The sequence below is a fragment of the Trifolium pratense genome, linkage group LG6, assembly GCF_020283565.1.
Source record: "Trifolium pratense cultivar HEN17-A07 linkage group LG6, ARS_RC_1.1, whole genome shotgun sequence".
NCBI classification, from domain to species: Eukaryota; Viridiplantae; Streptophyta; class Magnoliopsida; order Fabales; family Fabaceae; genus Trifolium; species Trifolium pratense.
The window spans coordinates 112,766-129,552 of NC_060064.1; the positions used below are offsets into that span (position 1 = coordinate 112,766).

At 36.8% G+C, this 16,787-nt stretch overlaps 1 protein-coding gene across 2 annotated transcripts; it reads right to left on the minus strand.

The window, feature by feature from the left end:
- Positions 1-1,042: 1,042 nt before the first annotated feature.
- LOC123889507 (la-related protein 6B) lies at positions 1,043-14,917 on the minus strand. 2 transcript variants are annotated; one of them, XM_045938859.1, is made up of 10 exons: positions 14,198-14,917; positions 12,389-12,470; positions 11,739-11,833; positions 11,556-11,627; positions 11,292-11,371; positions 10,778-10,877; positions 2,690-2,737; positions 2,514-2,582; positions 2,092-2,223; positions 1,043-1,443 (listed from the first exon to the last, which is right to left on the minus strand). In XM_045938859.1, exons 1-10 carry the CDS (start codon positions 14,615-14,617, stop codon positions 1,192-1,194), a joined length of 1,350 nt encoding a protein of 449 aa, XP_045794815.1. In that variant the 5' UTR covers positions 14,618-14,917; the 3' UTR covers positions 1,043-1,191. The 2 variants fall into 2 exon arrangements, with proteins under 2 accessions (XP_045794815.1, XP_045794814.1); XM_045938858.1 differs by having other exon boundaries at positions 2,092-2,238; positions 14,198-14,913.
- Between the last annotated feature and the right edge of the window lie 1,870 nt (positions 14,918-16,787).

The window sequence follows — 16,787 nt, forward strand, 5'->3', positions numbered from 1 at the left end:
GTAGGAGGAGGAGGATTTGCACCAACATTGCCCTGTTCTTCAACCATAGGTTGCTTTCCTAACTTGATTTCTACTTTGTGTGCATTTGAATTGTCCATTACACTCCTTGACTTAAAATGAAAATAACAGAGCATGAAATTTCAGTCTCAAACATGTTCGCTACCTAGGGAGCGAACACTTACATGCAAGCTCGCTAAATAGGGAGCGAACTCAACCAGCAAAATATGTTTGACGTGATGTAAACGAAATGCTTTGCAAAACAAAAGAGAAAGGTTTTAGAGCGTGATTACCTTTGCATTCAACTCATTGACATCTTCGTATATATATATATATATGTGGAAACAGTTCGCTCCCTGGACGGCGAACCATGCTATCCATGTTCGTTGTGTACGATGCGAACGTTGTTTTAAAAAAAAAAAAATATTCTAGGGGGTGAATCCACTTTCACTTATTTTAACACTCGCTTTCCAAGAGGCGGACGGTTGCTCGCGTTGTAGACAACGAGGAGAGTCTTATGGTAATTTCAAGTCGTGATTGAGTGAATCCCGGGGGTGCGAAAAGTTGCAATCTTACCCGAGCCCCTAAAACAGATTGGTATGGACTAATTCTCTCCACCACGGTTTGAATTGGGTGGTGTTTTTGGAGCCAAATTTGTCCGACCCATACCATTGTCCACCCTTAGATAAAATTTTCTCCGAGATGCGTTTCTGAACCAAAAGGGTCAAGGTCTCTAAATAAATTGAAAGGTGTTGGTCCTTTGGATTGGTTTGTGGAATTAAATATAAGAAAATTCATGGACCTTAGGACTGTGTTTTGTGGTAAATTAGATATTTTGAACGACATCTTAAATTATAAGAGCTAGAAATTTCAAGCATCGATTTTTCTATTCATTCAGCTGTAAAGTGAATTGTACTTTTACTCAATCTGTCCTAAACTGTAAAATTATTTTTCCTACTTTAGCGGCTATTAGTCACCACTGTGTCACATTAAAAAATAATAATAATAATAATAATAATAATAATAATAATAATAATAATAATAATAATAATAATAATAATAATAATAATAATAATAATAATAATAATAATAATAATAAATCTGTTTGAGATCTGCTGCGGGCAGATAGCCCTCATACTAGTACTATCATCACCGTTCCAGCATTAACTTGTTTATGCATTTGATTAAACAAAATTATGCTATATTATTAACAGCTACAGGCTTCCCCCGACCCATTGAAAATCCTCTTGTGCCATCTGGCATGCGGGGCCCTGGAGGTTGTTTGGCAACCACTTGATCAGTAAAAAATGAATTATTTGAAGGGGGAGTTCCAAAGTGATTTACACGATTATTTTGATGACAATGAACTCGGCCACGTCCCTTAGCCCGCCCCAGATTACGCCCCTTCCTCTGCCCGCTTTCTTTGTCACATCCATGCTCTTCTCCCTGGCAAGTTACAGAAATTATGGTCAAAATAAAAAGGAAACGCATCACATAACTGTGATGCTGGAAATTTTAACACAGCAACTTAAGAGGACATGGACATGTGTTGTGAATGATGCACCAATACATTTCACAGCATATCTTGTATTTCATAAATAAATAAGGCAAATTGCTATAATGACCGAGTCATCATTTTGTAAAGAGCTCAAACATGCATGAAAATTAGAAGGATTTTAAACATTTGGGAAAAGTTTCCAAGCACAATCATATAAATGTACAACAACCTGTATGATTTTTCTCATGGAGTTAACAAGGGATAACAGAGAGCACATAATGCTAAACCTTGCATACTCTTTTTGCTTAAAAAGACCATGCAATAGAAATACCCTTTTGTCAGGCCTGGCATTGATGGAACTCAGGCAGATAAGTGATTCTAGTAAATATATGATGTTGCAAAACAAAACCCTTGCTACTCCGGATTCATAAATAAGCAAAATTTGACTTTCTAGATTCATTGAAAAGTAATGTAGCTAGTCAAATATTGACTAGATACATTACTTTTTCAATCAATCTAAAAAGTCAAATTTTGCTTATATATGAAACCGGAAGGAGGATATCATAAACAGTAAACTAAAATGAGCAATCACTCACCGCATGTTCATGCAACTGAGTATCAGGAAAGGAAGCACCCTCTAACTCTTTCTCATTTGTCTGTGGCTCAGGCACAGATGCATAATCCTCCTCACAGCTAACTTCAACATCAAGTCCCTTCCTTCCCCGTCCCTGAGTAGGTTTTGACTGGAAATAAAATATTAACACGATACATCTAAACCATAAAAATATCTCCAATTTTTTCGTTTTTCAAGTAACTCTGTATGACACGTGAAACTATTCGGCCAGAACATAGATGGTGTTTTTTTCCTAGATTCATTCAAGTTATTATTATTTAGAATATGCATCTGTTGTTTAGCGACAGAATATGTATTTGTTGACAAGGCCGTAAAGGCTTCTTAATGACAAGAAAACTCCAAATTAGCATCCAGTTGTATAAACAGAAGATTCTTGAGATATACCGTGCGTTTAAGCATTAGATGAACCCGGAGGCCGCTCCGCCAGTTTCCCTCATCATTTAGCTCAACGACCTGCCATTGGTTCTCAATCTTATCACTATATGGCCTAAAATGTAAACAAAGTTGAAAAGTAACCTGAAATGATTCCCTGCCAACTCATTGAAGGTGCTGTTACTCACCGCTTTCTCAGCCAGCTCAACAGATTCATATTCAACAAATGCATGCAACTGGAACAAAAATTTATAATATATCAATTTCTCTTTATTGGTAATCTAAAAGAGAAGAGAGGCCACTTGCATGTTTAACAAGCATAAATTCATATAATGCAAAATAAATTGTCAACAACACATAATTGTACAATGCAAGTTGAAACACAGGTGGACATGTCTATGCCGCATATCATAAGACTGCCAAATGAAATAAGAGCCTAAAAATTTGAAAAACAAATGATTAAGACTAGGAAGTAAGAGCATATATTTATATTCAGAAGATCAAATCAGAAAATTGGGCCTGCAATCTATTATTAATTGCAGCAAAGCTCTTTGGACAAAGAACTGAAATACCATTAACAGCCCCAAGGCAACCCAATCTTAGAGTATGGAGTATGGACAGCGTAAGAAAATATCATATAATATCTTGAGTGATGGGTGTCCAAGGGACACCATCGTCTAGTCCCAAAACCCTTGTTGCCATAGTATCACACATAGTTGTTCGGTTAACTGTCTAAAACACACAACCCTACATGTCATGGAGACCCCACCATTAGATTCGCCGGAGTTAGAATGATCGCTCCTCTCTCAAGCTCCGCCACACACGTTTTGTTGCTGTTAGTCATGCCGGAGTGTGAAGGCCATGAGCCATCCTCCAGACCTCCAACGAGGTCGTCATTGGTTCTGCTAGACTCGTCTCCCTTTCCTGGTTCTGTTGAGACCACTTATGATCATATGGGACCCACGTTTAAGGTGTGTTCTAGAGGTTTCTCTGCTATTTATAGTTTTTTTTCGTTGTGAACATGTCTAGATGGTTGTTGCTGCAGTGTCTTGGTCTTTCGTCGCTGTGACTACATCACAATGTTTGTTGCTTCAGTAACTTAGGTCCTTGGTCACAATATTTGATAAGACCCATTTAGCTGAGTCACTACCACATGAGCAGTTGGTACACTATGATACAGCTGGACATAAAATATGGAAAGTGTATTCAAGAAGGAAGAAGAGCAATAATGGAATTGGCGACTAAATTGGTTACTTATGATTTGTCTTTAATTTGGAGTGAAAGCTGTGTGCATCTGTCTTCCATAATAAAAGGAGTATGAGGGAGAGTGTCAGAACTCATCTTGAAATTTATCTTTATACTATAATGGTTAGGAAGTACTAACTTCCTAAAAGGAGCTCTGCTCTGCGTCAGAAAGTCCAGGAATTGTTTGATTCCTTTTTCTGTAATTGTTTCTATTGTTTGTTATCAATAAAGCTTTCACCCCTTTGTTGGTTTTCATTTACTGTTTCATTGTTTTTATACTGGTTCGTATCAATTTGGTCCGACCTGCCGGATACGATACGGAGCCGGTGAATGCCACCAAAGAAAGTCACGATCACTGTGTTTCAGAAAATGGAAGCCAAGGTCGATGCTCTTGAGAACGATATCGCGGAAGTCAGAACAACCCTTGCTAGTGTGCAAGATACGGTGAAGGAGAACCACGCTAGTCTTATAGCGTTGTTGGAGAAGTGTCTAGGGAAACCGTTACAGTCAGATGAGGTAACGAGCCCTTTGATACGCAAGACACCGGAGAAGACGGTGGAAGCTGGTCCGAGCTTTAGCGCCGCTCGCAACGATACGATGACAGAGTTTCGTCATGCTGTGAAGAAGGTAGAGCTTCCAACCTTTGATGGAGAAGATCCAGCTGGGTGGATCTCGCGAGCTGAGATCTACTTTCGAGTACAGGACACGATGCCGGAGGTAAAGGTGAAGTTGGCACAGCTGTGCATGGAGGGATCGACGATCCATTTCTTCAACTCTTTAATTGGAGAAGATGAAGATCTGACGTGGGAGAAATTGAAGGAAGCGCTGCTGGGGAGGTATGGAGGTCATGGAGAAGGGGATGTCTATGAACAGTTGACGGAATTGAAACAAACCGGAACTGTGGATGAATACATCACTGAGTTTGAATATTTGATTGCTCAAATACCAAAATTACCAGACAAGCAATTTCTGGGGTATTTTTTACATGGGTTGAAGACGGAGGTTCGTGGTAAGGTGAGAAGCTTATCGGCGATGGGAGAGATGAATCGTACGAAGCTTCTTCAGGTTACACGAGCGGTGGAAAGGGAAGTACGGGGAGGTGGACCTAATATTTATCGTGGATCCAAATCAGGAAGCGGGTCATTCAGGCCCAATTCGTATGGGTCAGGTAAAAATGGGTCAGATTGGGTGATGGTGAATTCAGGGGGAGGTGCGAAGAGCAGTAGTGGTAGTAATATTGGGCCTAAAACTGATAGGCCAAACCAAACGGATAAGAGGCGACCCGGCCCAAGAGATAGAGGTTTCTCTCACCTCTCTTACCAAGAGCTTATGGATCGGAGACAGAAAGGCTTGTGTTTCAAGTGCGGTGGACCATTTCATCCGATGCACCAATGCCCCGACAAGCAGCTCCGTGTTCTGATCATGGAGGATGGTGACGGTGATGACTCAGAACCGGCCGTCTTGGCGGTGGAAGTAGAAGATTCGGATGAGGAGAACAAGGGTGAAATGTGTATTCTAAACTTAAACCACATTTCATTCGAGAATCACAAAACAGTCAAATTCCAAGGGCAGATTTGTGGTGTTCCAGTCTTAATACTAGTTGACAGTGGAGCTACTCATAACTTCATCTCTCAGAAGTTGGTGGAGAAGATGGGTTGGGAAGTGGAAGAAACTCCATTGATGAATATTAAGCTGGGAGATGGTTCTCAGACAAATACGAAGGGTGTATGCAGAAACCTGGATATGCAAATTGGAGATTTTCCTTTATCTCCAGCTGTGCACTTGTTTGAATTGGGAGGAATTGATGTAGTTTTGGGCATCGAATGGCTCAAAACATTGGGTGACATGATAGTAAATTGGCGCCAGCAAACAATGAGTTTCTGGAGCAACAAGAGATGGGTAACTTTGAAGGGTATTGATGGAGCTGGAGGATTAGGAGCCTTACAGAGTTTGCTTTGTAAGACCAAACTCAAGAGTCAAGGTGTGTTGTGGGGATTGAAGAATGAGGAGCATGAAGTAGAAGAGAAGCTTACTGATATGCAACAAAAGGAGTTGGAGGGGTTGTTGCAAAGATATCAGAGTGTATTCAATGAACCAGCTGGGTTACCACCAAGAAGAAACAAGGAGCATGCTATTAATTTGGTGGAAAATCATAGTGCAGTGAATGTAAGGCCCTACAGATATCCTTATCATCACAAGAATGAGATAGAAAAACAAGTGCAAGAGATGTTAGCTGCTGGCATCATTAGACAGAGCACTAGTTCCTTTTCCAGCCCTGTCATATTGGTGAAAAAGAAAGATAATACATGGAGGATGTGCATAGATTACAGGGCAATCAACAAGGTCACTATTCCAGATAAGTTTCCAATCCCTGTTATTGAAGAATTGCTTGATGAACTGCATGGTGCTGATTATTACTCTAAGTTAGATTTAAAATCTGGATATCACCAAGTAAGGGTAAGAGAGGAGGATATAGGGAAGACAGCATTCAGGACTCATGAGGGCCATTATGAGTTTCTGGTGATGCCTTTTGGGCTTATGAATGCACCATCTACTTTTCAAAATTTGATGAATGATGTGTTCAGGCAATTATTGAGAAAAGGAGTGTTAGTTTTCTTTGATGACATCCTAATTTACAGTAGAGGATGGGACAATCACATGAATAAGTTGGAAGAGGTTCTGCAACTGTTAGACAAACATAAACTGGTGGCCAATCAGAAGAAGTGTAGCTTTGGCAAAAGAACTGTTGAATACTTAGGCCATTTGATTAACAAGGAAGGTGTTGCTGTAGACCCCAGCAAGGTGAACAGTGTATTGCAATGGCCAACTCCTAAGAATGTTAAAGGTGTGAGGGGATTCTTAGGTTTGACTGGATACTATAGGAAATTCATAAGGGATTATGGCAAAATAGCTAAACCCCTTACTGAATTGACTAAGAAGGACAACTTCAAATGGGGAGTAGAGGCTCAACAAGCTTTTGAGGAGCTTAAGAAGAAGTTGACCACAGCTCCAGTATTGTCACTTCCAAATTTTGACAAAGACTTTCTGATTGAGTGTGATGCCTCTGGAGGAGGAATTGGAGCTATTTTAATGCAAGACAAGAGGCCCATTGCTTACTATAGTAAGGCACTGGGGGTAAGAAACTTGACAAAGTCTGCTTATGAAAAAGAACTAATGGCAGTAGTTCTTGCAATTCAGCACTGGAGACCATACTTACTTGGGAGAAAGTTCACTGTATCGACTGATCAGAAGAGCTTGAAACAATTGATGCAACAAAGGATTGTTACTGCAGAACAACAAAACTGGGCAGCAAAACTATTAGGCTATGATTTTGAAATAGTTTATAAGCAGGGGAAGTTGAATAAGGGTGCTGATGCTCTGTCTAGAGTTCATGAAGGGACAGAATTTAGTAGCATTACATCTTATGTCAAATGGAGTCAGATTCAGCAGATCAAAAAGGAGGTGGAACAAGATGAGAAGTTACAAGTAATCATTAGTGCCATTCAGCAAGATCCAAACAGTAAAATTGGCTATGAATACAAGCAAGGAGTGTTGTTATTTAATGGCAGATTAGTGGTCTCAAGCAAATCACCATTAATTCCTATTTTTCTTAAGGAATTTCATTGTACCCCTCAAGCTGGTCATTCTGGGTTCTATAAGACTTATAGAAGGATTGCTGCAAATATACATTGGATAGGCATGAAAGGAGCTATTCAAGACTTTGTCAAGAGTTGTGATGTCTGTCAAAGGCAAAAGTACTTAGCTACAGCACCTGGAGGATTACTTCAACCGCTGCCAATTCCTGAACAGATATGGGAGGATATATCTATGGACTTCATAACAGGGTTACCTAAGTCAAAGGGGTTTGAAGCTATTTTGGTGGTGGTAGATAGATTGTCAAAGTACTCACACTTTATACCCCTCAAGCATCCTTATACAGCAAGAAGCATAGCTGAAGTGTTTTGTAAAGAAGTTGTGAAGCTCCATGGTGTACCACTGTCCATTGTGAGTGACAGAGATCCTATATTCATTAGTAATTTCTGGAAGGAGTTGTTTAGGATGCAAGGTACTCAATTAAGGATGAGTACAGCCTATCATCCAGAAACAGATGGCCAAACTGAAGTGGTGAACAGGTGCTTGGAGACCTATCTCAGGTGCTTCATATCCGATCAGCCAAAGACATGGGTTGCTTGGATTCATTGGGCAGAATTTTGGTTCAACACCAACTTTCATTCTGCTACAGGGAAGACACCCTTTGAAATTGTCTATGGCAGATTACCTCCTCATGTGACAAGATGGGTGCTAGGAGAAACAAGAGTTGAGGCAGTGCAGAGAGACCTCATTGACAGGGATGAGGCTTTAAGGCAGCTTAAACATCAACTCTTAAGAGCTCAGGAGAAAATGAAGAATCAAGCAGATAAGAAAAGGGTGGAGAGAAGTTTCATGATAGGAGAATGGGTTTTTGTCAAGTTAAGAGCTCACAGACAAAAATCTGTAGTAACTAGAATCTCTGCCAAGTTATCAGCTCGTTATTATGGTCCATACCCTATTATTGAAAGGGTAGGTGCTGTGGCTTATAAGCTGAAATTACCAACAGGATCAAAGGTGCACCCTGTTTTCCATGTCTCTTTGTTGAAAAAAGTTGTGGGAAACTATGATGAGAATGAAGAACTACCAGAATTAATGGAGGAAGGAGAGAATTATGAACCAGAAGCTGTGTTGGCCACTAGAAAGATAAACCAGCAAGGAGAAGAAATTAAACAAGTGTTGGTTCATTGGAAGGGGCAGACTGCAGAAGAAGCTACTTGGGAGGAAGTAATTATGATGAGAAGTCAATTCCCAAAGTTCAACCTTGAGGACAAGGTTCTAGTTGAAGGGGAGGGTATTGATAAGACCCATTTAGCTGAGTCACTACCACATGAGCAGTTGGTACACTATGATACAGCTGGACATAAAATATGGAAAGTGTATTCAAGAAGGAAGAAGAGCAATAATGGAATTGGCGACTAAATTGGTTACTTATGATTTGTCTTTAATTTGGAGTGAAAGCTGTGTGCATCTGTCTTCCATAATAAAAGGAGTATGAGGGAGAGTGTCAGAACTCATCTTGAAATTTATCTTTATACTATATTGGTTAGGAAGTACTAACTTCCTAAAAGGAGCTCTGCTCTGCGTCAGAAAGTCCAGGAATTGTTTGATTCCTTTTTCTGTAATTGTTTCTATTGTTTGTTATCAATAAAGCTTTCACCCCTTTGTTGGTTTTCATTTACTGTTTCATTGTTTTTATACTGGTTCGTATCAATATTCTTGTATGTTATGCATATTTGCACACCTATTGCGTTTCTTAGTTCTTCGCTATGTCTTGTTAGAGCATTTCTTTCTGGTCTACTTTTGCACATCTTTGTAATCCAGGTTGTTCGCTAGTATCACTATGTCAGATTTGTAGTCGTATGTCAAGTCTTGCAGTCAGCTCCAAGTTGTTTGTTGATCAACCATCCAAGTCACTCTTGTCACTGTCACCATGTGTTTTCAACCTTTTCTCAATTTCATCTCTAATGGAAGGCTCTCTAATCATCGGTCTCAGCGCACTATCCATGTCAATAGTTTCTCGAAGTCCCTTCGTCCAACCAATGTCAAGGTTGAGTCGTTGGCACCAGTCACTGATAACATGTACCACATAACTTGTTTTTATTTTGGGTAGTCCATTCGCCCGACAATCAAGATTGAGTCGCCGACACCAATTTCAAAAAAATGACCTTTTCCACACTTAAGTTGTTGTTTCAAGTGAATGACAACATATAGCCCAATATCGTTGTAGATTCGTTTGGGTGCAATGTGAAATTTTATTGCAATTCTGATACTTGGTTTGGTTTTATCTTCTCTTTTAAAGGGTATATTTGTAACAAGCTGAAAGCTTTAACTTGAGGGGGGTGTTAGAATATTAGAAAATATCTTGTAATATCTGTTAAGATATGTATAAGATATAAATTTAAATTATATTCTATTTTAGTTGTAGATTTGATTGCAATCACTTCTTTATAAATATCAAGTCAGTATCAAGTGATTATCAATAATATTCAAGGTTCTTATTATTTTCTCTCTTCCTTTTATCTAAAATTCCACAACTTCAACACTTAGTAAGCTTTAACTTGAGGGGGGGAGGGGGTGTTAGAATATAAGAAAATGTCTTATAATATCTTGAAAATGATAATATGCTAAAATATCTTAATTTATGTCATATAATTAGTTTTTTTATCATACAGTAAACTATAAATAAAGGGGGAGGGCTTATTTTTGTTTTTTAAATTAAGCAACCTATAAAATGTTTCTAAAAGTGAATAAAGTGTGATTGAGTTGTTGTTGTATGATAATATATCATGGTATTCGTTCAAATAAATTTAAAATCTTAAATATATATTACAGTATAGACCTAGCCCTCAAAAAACCCTCCCCTCCAAAATCCCCCTCCCAGAGAGACCCTTAAGATTAGTTTCTTCTTATCATTATGAAGTGTTTTCTGATTTTCCTATTTATTTGCGCTTAGGATTCTTGTGTGATATCCCTATAAATAGGGGTTATTGTTCTTTAGTCTTTTGTATCAAGCTAGTGTCATATCATATGTCTTCTTACTATTCTACTTTTATCTAAAACCCATAACATCAACAGACAACAATTAAGATCAGTCATAGTTCACCATAATTATGTTTTCTCACTATCCTACTTTTATCTAATACCCATAACATCAACACACAACAATTAAATTTCTTCTTAATGACTCAAACAAAAAACTCATAAGCATACTTAAATAGCTCTGTCCAATGGAAAGCCTCAGAGAATATCACGTAAAGCTTGGAAACCATCCCACAGAGTTCAATTAAATGTCAATTTCATCACCAGAACTGAAATTCATTATACACCGGATAAAGTCGTATCTACACGCTGAGAAAGTTATAGATAGAAAAAAACAACAGATGATTAAAATCAATAGTGGAATATATAGCACACGAGTTCATGCATGCACAAATGTATACCTTGTTATATAAAGGTATGCCATCAACTTTTCCCAATCTTGAAGCAGACGATGTTCCATTATTGGAGGTTTGAGGCGGACAGGTACGGATAGTCTTCACACTGCCACATAAAATATAATATGTAAGACACTTATAATTCAAAGTTTTGCAGAAACAGAAAGTAATAATGTGTTGAGATTCATGATGAAGAGTGTCAGAATTGATTTTGGCATTTTGCTTCTAAACATTAGTTAGACTAAAAAGTGAAAAAATTAGATTTTACTAGCTTGGAAAATTTGGACTAAGCTTTACATTAAACTTGCTTGCTTTTAAAATAAAAACATCTAAACATGAATTGCACTTCAAAATCAATTTTAAGATAAATTATACAAAATTAAGCACATTCATGTTGGAATATATGTTCGTGAAAGATATGAAAATATCATGTTATAATTCAAAATTGCATTTATCAAATGCTCACCCAAAACATACTAAAAATAAAGATAAGAATTTCAACAAAAACCATCAAGAGTACCTCCCAACGGCAGAAAAAACCTTCATAAGATTCTGATGGCAATGATCCTCAGGTAGGTTTTCAGCTATAACAATGCGAGACTGCCAAAAAAATTGCATGTGAGAGTGAGAGTGAGAGAGAGAGAGTAAGCATAAGCAACCAGGATACATCCTGCATAGAATATTTCAAAAAGAACACAAGACATGCAAGTTATCAAAATACAACCCATCAAAGGCATTGCTCAATGTGCCTAAAGTCGGTCACAAGTTTGTAGTAAATAATTACTTGTAGCTCTTCAATATCAGACTCAGTTGGGGAATACTGGCGTTTGATTTTCTTTCCATCTTCACTAACTACCTGGAGAATTCAGTGATGATATATATTTGAAGCAACAAGAATAAATCATGAAAAGATGCACACAAAAAGTAAAAAAAAAGTTTCATGAAGCATGACAGTACACAAACTTACAAGCTTTGAAGAATTCCTCAAAACATTTGCAAGTTGGGAGTTGCTAGTTATGAGGGCCTTAATCTTCTTGAAAGATGCAACAACAGATATCGGCACTGTATAAATTTAGAAAAGCATTAGAAAGAAGTATAAAATAGGAGATCATATCAAAGTCTGAAACCATATACCGTCTTATACAACAAAATTCAAATTGTTCGAATTCATAATCATAAAATAACCATATTTTTATTAAGAGAGTACAACATACACTACAGCTAGCATGGACTGCACATAGGGAAGTCTCGCTCATGTAACTAACTGGAGTACACATTATCCTAGTATAGCGAGTATCACGTAGGATAGATTCCCTTGTAACTAACCAACTGCGTTGTCTCAGTTTGTTAGATCAGTTACAGATTCAGTTACAGAAGATTAGCTTATTGAGAATCCTATATACAGGAATTCTCTTCAATGTAATCATTTAACACAGTGAAAAATAGAATCTGAGTTTTCTACATTCTCTGCAAATCCTAACAGAATGAACCTAGAGTTCATTCCTTAATAAAGAGGAGCGTAGTAATAACTGAGAGTCAAAAGAAAGTAGAATAAAATGTTTGAGCCCATAGTAACTCAGCTACTCGGTGAAAAATAAGGAAACCAGAATATCTTACCAAAACCTTCTGGGTCTTTGTTGATGAACCTCATCAAATGATCGGTGGTAGCTAAGTTTAAATCACTGAAATAATACTCCACCTACAAATTATTATATAAAAATTTCCAACCAAAACCCTAGTCAAGTTTTGAGGCATGAAGTCAAGGGAGAAATGTAAAGATGCAATTTAGAGAGATGTGATCAACATAAATAGATGTCACAAAAATATAAATTCCATGTCACAAAGATATAAATTTAGAATGACGGTTATCTATCCTTAACTTCTTTTTCCCAAAATTAAATATGAAAAAGAATCAATTTCCTAAATGCCTCCAAAAATTCAACATAAAGAAGCATAATATGTTGCTGCATCTGAAAAGTAAAATAACATTTCACTTTCACGTGAATTATTCATTTTCTAAATTATACAATGCCACTAGGGTTGTCTTAGAAAAGTAAAATAACATTTCCCTCCAAATCATAAACCTCAAAACCATGATATAAAAGTACCAGAATAAGGATATTGTATTATATAAACGAGTTTTAATGGTAAATACACTTGTCTCTTCCTTCACTATTTTATGAAAACTTCCACAAAGCACCACTTATCCAAATAATAGTAAAGATAACAAATGTTCAAATAGTTAGTAGTCCTAAAGACTTTTTGTGTACTAATGGCACACTGTGGCGACAACTCAAAATATATCAAAATACCATTTTCTTGCCCAATTTAATTGTGAAAGAATGCTATTCTTGAAAGGAGATGCAATAATATCCAAAGAGAGGACAACAATAAAAGCACTACTTTCAGCAATAACATAAATAACAGGTATGATAGGTAAATCAATATATAATCAGAGGACCTACCATCATCATCAGCAATAAATTATCCTAACATTAACTATGCTGCAATCATAGCAGACAACAATTAGCAAAGAAACGAAGATAAAAAAATAGAAGTGTGATGGAGACCCGATAAACCTTGGGCTTTGTTTGGATTGATGGAATAGGGCATAATGGAGCGGAACGGAGTAGTATGGCATGTGGTTCCATTGTTTGGGTTTCTAAAAATGGGTGGAATTGAGTAGTATGTGATGGAATCCATTCCATCGTATTCCCTTATTTTTCTTCCCCTCCAATTTGGGTGTATAGGATGGAATCATGGAATCGAACTTCTAAATTTATTAATTACTAAATTATCCATGTTGTAATTTTAAAGAAAAACAATTTTCTCTACCTCGTTAAATCCTTGTCCAACATCTGAACTTTTCTAATTTATTCGGTCACTATTTTGTTCCTGCCTCTTGAATGTCATTACTGAATATTTAATATCTAAATATGCACTATGCAGAAACCTTGTCTCTTTTATCTCCTCCGTAAATCTAGCATCTGTGATTCATCGACCAGCTTTGGTGTTCTTTCTCTTTTTCATGTCCAGCTAATAAATTACTTTTGTTTTAGGAAGCGGACTAATACATAATGAAGTTCACTAAAAAGAAGCAAAAAATGAAAGGAATTAAATTTTACATGATAGTATTTTATTAAATGAGTAAAAATAGAATAAAAAATTATGATATATTCCATTCCATCCACTTTGGAAACAATGGAATGGAAACTTTGTTCCATTCAGTCGAAAAATATTCAAACAGTGGGATGGAAACTATGTGCATTCAATGATTCCTTCCAACTAGACCTCACCAATCAATCAATCACTATACGATATTAAGAAAGACTCTTGTGAATCAATTGGAACTTTGAAACATGGAATCAAGATAAAAGCAATGAAATTGGCATAGATATATTTATTAGGCAGCCGAAGTTCACTGACCTGTTTCAAAATTTTCTGATCAGCTTGGTCGGTGTGTTTGTTTTTTGAAGGAGTATGATCTGGCTCAAGTTGAGGCAGCTGATCGGAGGAGCTAGCATGATACTGATGAGGAGAACGGTAGTGATGATGAATTTGGTTGTAGTGGTGGTGGTGATTGACGACTTGACTAGGGACTGGCACGCGGCGGCCTTGAAGAGGTGGGGGTGGTGGTGAGTAAACATGTAGCATACCAGAAACCGGAGGAGGAGGAGGCGGCTGCAAATCGGGGCGTGGGGTGGGTCGATTGGGCACAAACTCTGGTGCCTGAGCGTTGAGGCGGCTAAGAGAAACGGTCCTTGAAAGAGATGGATCTGGCTTGGATTGAGTAGTGATCGAAGACGACGAAATGACTGGGGTTTCTGTGAGTGAGTCTTGAGCCATTTTCTTTCTGTGAGTATATATTGGTAATAGAACTAATCCACGAGAAAGAGTATATGAGTGAGTGAGAGTGAGTAGTAAGAAAGAAAGAAAGAAAGAAAGAAAGAAAGAGAGCAGCAAGATCGCTAACACCTCAATCGGTGTCCACGAGAGAGAGAATAACTCTCAATTTTTCGCCAAGCTTAGTATTAACATGGATGGATGGATTATTTAAAGATTGCTGACTTTCGATTGACCATGATCGACGCGGGCCATCGGCCCATCAAACTACAGTAGTAGTAAGACTTGAGTCGGAGGGTTTTCTTTGTTTTTGTTTTTTGAAAGGCTACACACACGGTAGAGAAAAATAATTCATTTTTCATAATTTTTGAAAGAGTATTTTCTATTCTATATCAAAATTTATTGTAAGATTTGAATTGTGAATATTGATCAAGAGTTTATTATATGATTTGAAACTAGGCCTAAATGATTAATTTGAATTAATGTTTTTGGTATAAATTAATTCATGCCTTCCTTTTTTGCTTTGTCTTTGTTAGGAGTATTTTTTCTTATAAAACATCTTAAAAACAACTTGTTTATTTAAATCAAATATGAATAAAGCAATTTTTATATATAAATTTCAAGCTATTGTAGCCTTAATATGAAAATTTCAACAAATTGGTCATTGATCTTTAACAAGTTCTTCCTTCAAAGAGTTTTAAACGTAAAATATAAACATGATCCACAATTAAGAATTAATACAAATTAAAAGAGTCAATTTTTAATTTCAAATGTCTGGAGCAAATTAAGAATACATCATTCAAAGTATAATGGTTTTCTTGTGGGGTTGGTATCAAATGGAACATTCGATAGAACTTAAGGGCGTGTTGTTCAACTAGTTGGAGATTATGGGTGCGTTTGATTTGCAAAAAAATGGTTACTGAACAGAACAGTACTGGAGAAGTGGCTGAGTTACGGGACTTGATGATCAATGCACAAGACAAACAAAATAATACAAAATTTATTGTAATACCCTGAGCAATGTTTGATTCTTGTGCACAAGTTAAAATTTTAATGTTTTAGTTTGTTGTTTTAAAAAAAAAGATGGTTTTTTATGTGATTGTTACATGTTTTTATATATATTTTGGTTATCCATTTGAGTTTAGAACACGTCAAAATACATTTAGTATTTTCAAATCTTGGATAAAGTACAAAATTATTGTAAACAATAAAGTATTTTCACTGATGTGAATGAATCAACTATGAATATGAATTGTGCAAGTAACATGAATTGCACTGCACTGCGTAGGTTTGCAGCGAAAAAAATGTGAACGAGCAGATGTGGGGAATAACAAGAAGTGTTAAGGATATACTATTCAAATTAAGGAAAAATATCAAGATGCTAATGAATGTCAAAGTTTCGGCAAATCAACTAAGCGTGTGAATTGTGTAAGCATGTGTTGGCAGTGTTGTACATATCTGCTAAACATAAAATCAAAGCATATAACTTATATTAGGAAATTGTATATCAATTGTATTTAATAGTTTTTCTATTATAGGCAAATTATAGGCTAGAGTTTAATTATAGGCTAGAGTTTAATACACGGATTCTTGGTTAATTTAGCTTTTAAGTGTCCCTTGGAAGCTTCGTAATAGATGGTTCAATTGCTTGACGTTGACTAAAATCATGCATTTTAGAACGACTCACATTTATCGTGAAGGGAACTATTGTGCAGATCGAATGGTTGTTTTAGGCATTAATGTTAATGGTTTTTTACTGGTGGGACAATGTTCCGTCGAGTGTTCAAGGAGATTATATTAGTAATTTAATGGATCTTCCGTCTTTTAGATTTCATTAAATCCACTGCACTCTTTTTCACTATCCTTGGTTTTATCCCTTGGGGTTTTCCAGGAAAGGTTTTTAATGAGGTAGTGGTAGGTTCCTTGTATTATTGTTTCCTTGGGTTTTGGTCTAGTCCCCCCAAGTTTGTCTCTTTTTCTTTCTTTTTAATAAATTTATTAGGGTGCTGCAAATGATAGATGATGATTATGGGGTGCCAACATAGTTGGGATGTCATAATTATCATGTGATGCCTATGCACGCTAATGTTTTATATATATATATATATATATATATATATATATATATATATATATATATGTGAGTCAGGATCCGTTGACACCAACTAGTTTG